We start from the raw sequence: 1649 nt of genomic DNA, 5'->3' as shown, positions 1-1649 counted from the left end.
TTTCCCGTTCAAACCCCTTCCCTTCCCCCAGGCTTTTTTTTTTTTTTTTGGCTTTTTTCTTTTTCCCGGGCAATTGCTGTTGCCCCGTGTTGGGAATCACTTGTTAGGAAGGTGGGAAAGCGGAAAGAAGCCTTTGAGCTCCCCGGCCCAGGTGATGCAAAGCCCCAGCCTTCATTACCGAGATTAAAAGGGCTGGGATTTCCTAAGCAATTAAAACCCCTGCCTAATTAAGTCAGGGCTATTAGGCAGGGCTTCCAAGGGCTGCTGCCGGGGGCAGGAGAGGGGTCTGCAGCCCGGCCGAGCGCGTAGGAGCCCACAGGTAATTGCTCTAGGAAGGCAGAATAAATGGAGATGTACCGTCCCGCGAAGAGGGAGAGCATGTGCTCCATTAAAAAGAGGAGGAAAAAAAAATAGCACCCACAGCCTCGTGGAAATAGCGAAGTCAACCGGTCTGCTCCGGCAGCAGCATGTTATCCAAATGCTGGAATACACGGCGAGGGATAAAATATTCAGGTATTTCTGCGTTAAAAAAAGTAAAACCAAACCGCGTGGTTACGTCAAAAAGAACGAGGGACCCCGTGGGAAGCGGGGCTCTCGCAGCCGCAGCAGGAGCCATCCCAACACTTAAGAAAAAGCATCCCTTGCTATTTAAAAATGGTATTTTTTTTTTCCCCACACACACACTTTTGAATTTCTGCTGCCTGCGCCCCCCCGCCGCTGGGATGAAAGCATTTGCTGGGAGAGCCGGAGCGTCTGCTCCTGCTCTGGTGCTCCCCATCCTATTTTATCCTCCCTCCATCCGGGCTCCTGCCCCTACCAGCGATTTCCCCATCGCCCCCTTGGCCGCCGAGCTCCTCTCCCCTGGCTCCGAGGGAAGGGGGGGGACACCGCAGCCCTCGCTTGCATCTTGTTCTGATTAACTTTATTTTTCACTCTTCCCTCTTCCTCCTTTCCTTAAAAAAAAAAGAAAAAAACCCCAAAACCCACCCTACATTAATTACGCCTTTAAGCCTACTTTTTCTAAGCAGCTAAACCCCCCCTCCCCAGCATCACCTTGGCACTGAAAAGGCAGGTCAGGGGGGGCAGAGCAGGGACCCCCAAACCTGGCACCGCGGCTGCCTTTCCCCCAGCCACATCCACTGCTAAAAACAGTTGGGAAGAACCAACAAAGGTACCCAAACCTTAAAAACACCCAGGACTGCAGCGACCGGGATCTCCACAAGTCCTAATCCGGGCCACAGGTGTTTATGGCTCCAGGTATACATATATAAAAATACATATAAATATATATCTCCGTGAGTGTGTGTATATATATTTACATCCATATATATGTGTGTAAGTATATTTGTATATCTATACATAGAGATACACATAAATGTGTATATAAATATATATGTGTGTGTACACTGCGCTGGCTTAGGGAAAAAGCGAGGACGGTCTCAAAAACCCCGGCACGATTCCCTGCATCCACCCAATCCAGGCGACGGCATCCCAGCGCCTCGGAGCCGCTTACCCAAATCGCACCCCCTCACAATTAAGCACCTGCCTAAAAGGAGTGATTTTTAATTTACAATATTTTTATTGCGTTCAAAAGAACCCCAGAAATCCCCGTGTTCTAAGGCAGTTTCGGGGCTCACCCCTCCCTCCCC

At 50.0% G+C, this 1649-nt stretch overlaps 1 protein-coding gene across 1 annotated transcript in view; it reads right to left on the bottom strand.

Moving 5' to 3' along the window:
- Window positions 1-1649, bottom strand: part of PALD1 (phosphatase domain containing paladin 1) — a 38888-nt gene that overhangs the window by 22171 nt on the left and 15068 nt on the right. Inside the window, exon 18 of the mRNA XM_035896680.1 lies at window positions 1182-1214. Coding sequence (XP_035752573.1) covers window positions 1182-1214 — 33 coding nt within the window. The remainder of the gene's footprint in view (window positions 1-1181; window positions 1215-1649) is intronic.

This window comes from Egretta garzetta, unplaced genomic scaffold (assembly GCF_000687185.1).
Source record: "Egretta garzetta isolate BGI_Z169 unplaced genomic scaffold, ASM68718v1 scaffold536, whole genome shotgun sequence".
Taxonomy (NCBI): domain Eukaryota; kingdom Metazoa; phylum Chordata; class Aves; order Pelecaniformes; family Ardeidae; genus Egretta; species Egretta garzetta.
Note: the sequence above shows the minus strand (reverse complement) of the source record. Positions and strands in the feature narration are given on the sequence as shown.